Source organism: Aplysia californica, unplaced genomic scaffold, assembly GCF_000002075.1.
Source record: "Aplysia californica isolate F4 #8 unplaced genomic scaffold, AplCal3.0 scaffold00748, whole genome shotgun sequence".
Taxonomy (NCBI): domain Eukaryota; kingdom Metazoa; phylum Mollusca; class Gastropoda; order Aplysiida; family Aplysiidae; genus Aplysia; species Aplysia californica.
Window position 1 is genome coordinate 152,998 of NW_004798018.1, and position 2,509 is coordinate 155,506.

Below are 2,509 nucleotides of genomic sequence, written 5' to 3' on the forward strand. Positions count from 1 at the left end.
CAGGAGGAGGAGGAGGAGGAGGAGGAGGAGGAGGAGGATGATGATGATAACCTCCGCCGATAATAAACTGGTTTTAGACGTTCTTTCTTTTCATCCTTCTCTACAATTAGTAAAGATTCTCTCTGTCCTGGCCTCTTGGATTGCCATCTTGGCTGCTGCTACGAAAGTTTCTAGTAGGCAATTAGAGCTAGATTTATATCTAGATATATAAGCCTTCTTAGCGATCTTGTTTTCCCAAACAGAACGCGCACTAGATCAAATAAATACAAATGAAAATAAGCCCAAGCGTTCGAGGTCCAACGTATCGGTTTGGATTTACTGCGAAATAGTGCGTGTTGGCGAAACGCCACCGCGAGGCAGTGCTTGGCATAAATAATTGGTAATTGCTCATTTGAGTATGACAACGTGATGTGCAGAGCTAACGTACCTTTGTGAAATAATCGGTGAAAGTCGCCCATATGAATTTGGTTTGATTGTGACGTATGTTAGGATTTTTCTCGAACGACATTTCACATTTTGAATGAACAGCCTCGCTAACATTTTGATATTAACAGCAGAGCGCTAAATGCCGGTGGTCCGACCTGTTTGTAAGGATTGATTTTAAATCAGTTCACTTCTTGAAGGGGTTGTCCTAAAAGCAATGTAGGTAAGACAAAAGCCATTCCCCATCGAAATACGTTGAGTTTGTCCTGTCCATGGATTTTCAATGTCAAAAAGTGTGCTCGTCAAACTTTTAGATTTTGGCAAAGTAATTTTTAAAAATTGTATGCCAATCTCCTACCCTGCTTCTAACTCAATGGAATTCAATGTCAGTGTTCGTTGTTCATGGTTTGTTTTGCTTGTTTGTTCGTCTGTTAGTTTGTTTGTTTGTTTGTTTGAGGAGCACATTAACACAATAATCATCATTTAGTGCTGATAAAAAGTAAGACAGACTGGCAGAAATAACAGAAGGAACGTAAAGAAGTAGGACTTACCAGAAGTGCCCGCATTGTTCCTAGGAACTCTGTCAAATGGACTGTAGAAACATTATAAACTTGAAGTAGAAGATAGACAATAAGCAAACACAAGTATGTATACACTTAACTACGATATGAGCTCCATATATTGCTATTTGAACAAGGGTGTTATTAAACCTTTATTAAACCAGTATTTGAAGTGCTATTTAGAGAGTGTTAGATTTCTAGCGCCTCCTGTAATCTGTTTAACAGCCAATGTTGTTGAATAGAATGGGGTTGTAGAATGGATTGTCAAATTCGGTGTTTTCTTTAAAACAGAGCACTTCAAATACTGATATAAATGTCATTTATAACCTTTATTACAATCAAGCTATTTCACTGAAGCTTTTTCAGTAAAATGTGTATGCTTAATACGGGGTGCCCATTTGGGGATCGGGTCAGGTCGGGTCGGGTCGGGTCGGGTCGGTTTTGCCAGCCAGATTGAGGGCGCAAAGTGGCTATCGTGGCCCAAGCCAATCGCGCCCGACTCGTCGCCTAAAAAACAAGCGCCTTATACGGGGTGCCCACTACGGCTGGATCGGGCCGATCGCCCGACTCGATCGCCTGAAAATGAAAACAAACACGTTTGTTTTTGAGGCGATCGAGTCGGGCGATCGGCCCGATCAGCCGATCCCATCCGTTGTGGGCACCCCGTATTTGTTTTCAGACGGCAAGTCGGGCGATCAGTCCGACCCAACCCGACCCGACCCCATCCACAACAGGCACCCCTTATTACGTGACTTGGGCCAGTGGCCTTAAACAACTTATAAACTATAAGTACCATCCTGCCTATCTACCATCGCTATTTTCAGGTGGCGGATACGATCTGTCAAATGATCCAGGAACGTGAGAACTGTCTGCGAGACGTGAGCATTATGTTGTGTGACCTCGCGGAGCCGGAACTAGAACTGCTGCAGGATCTGCGAGAACGTTTGGCCCCTTTTGTAGAATCACGGGACATCAACATCACCTTACGCAATGATATGTTTTAACGCAGTTTCCAATACCATCACTCGTCTGTAGTCATTTTTACCATCTTCGATCTAGATCTAATGCTTGAATGAATCAAAATTAAAAAATGGAAATACCCTCAGCTTCTTTTCTTGTCTTTGGTTTTAAAAGGGATTTTTGGAGCAGCGTCTCAAGCCAGCAGGGACAGCTAATCGTCTGCTCCTAAGCTTAGTACCAGAGACAGTGATGTTCTTTCAGAGGCAAACTTTATTCGTTGCTTTTTATTTTTTATGTGTTTGCTTAAAAACCGAAGAACACAGACGACGCAAACGGTGTTGCCCGCCGAAACGATATTGTTATTGAAAGGGAAAGTAGTGGCCCCTCCCCGAACTCAAAACGGTACTCAATTACTCACCTCCCCTTCCTCCAATTTATGCTTGGTCTTTCCTCCCCTTCTCCCCCCTTCACGTTCTTTCTCTCACCTTCCCTCTCTCGTTCTCTCTCTCTCGCTCTCTCTCTTTCTCTCTCTCTCTCTCTCTTTCTCTCTCTCTCTCTCTCTCTCT

The 2,509-nt window shown here is 43.2% G+C and overlaps 1 protein-coding gene across 1 annotated transcript in view; it reads left to right on the plus strand.

Moving 5' to 3' along the window:
* Nucleotides 1-2,088, plus strand: part of LOC101855055 (F-box only protein 39) — a gene marked incomplete in the record, with an annotated part of 13,647 nt that extends 11,559 nt beyond the window's left edge. The window contains 1 exon segment of the mRNA XM_013088463.2: nucleotides 1,808-2,088. Within this exon segment, the coding sequence (XP_012943917.1) occupies nucleotides 1,808-1,987 (180 nt within the window).
* Nucleotides 2,089-2,509: the final 421 nt, after the last annotated feature.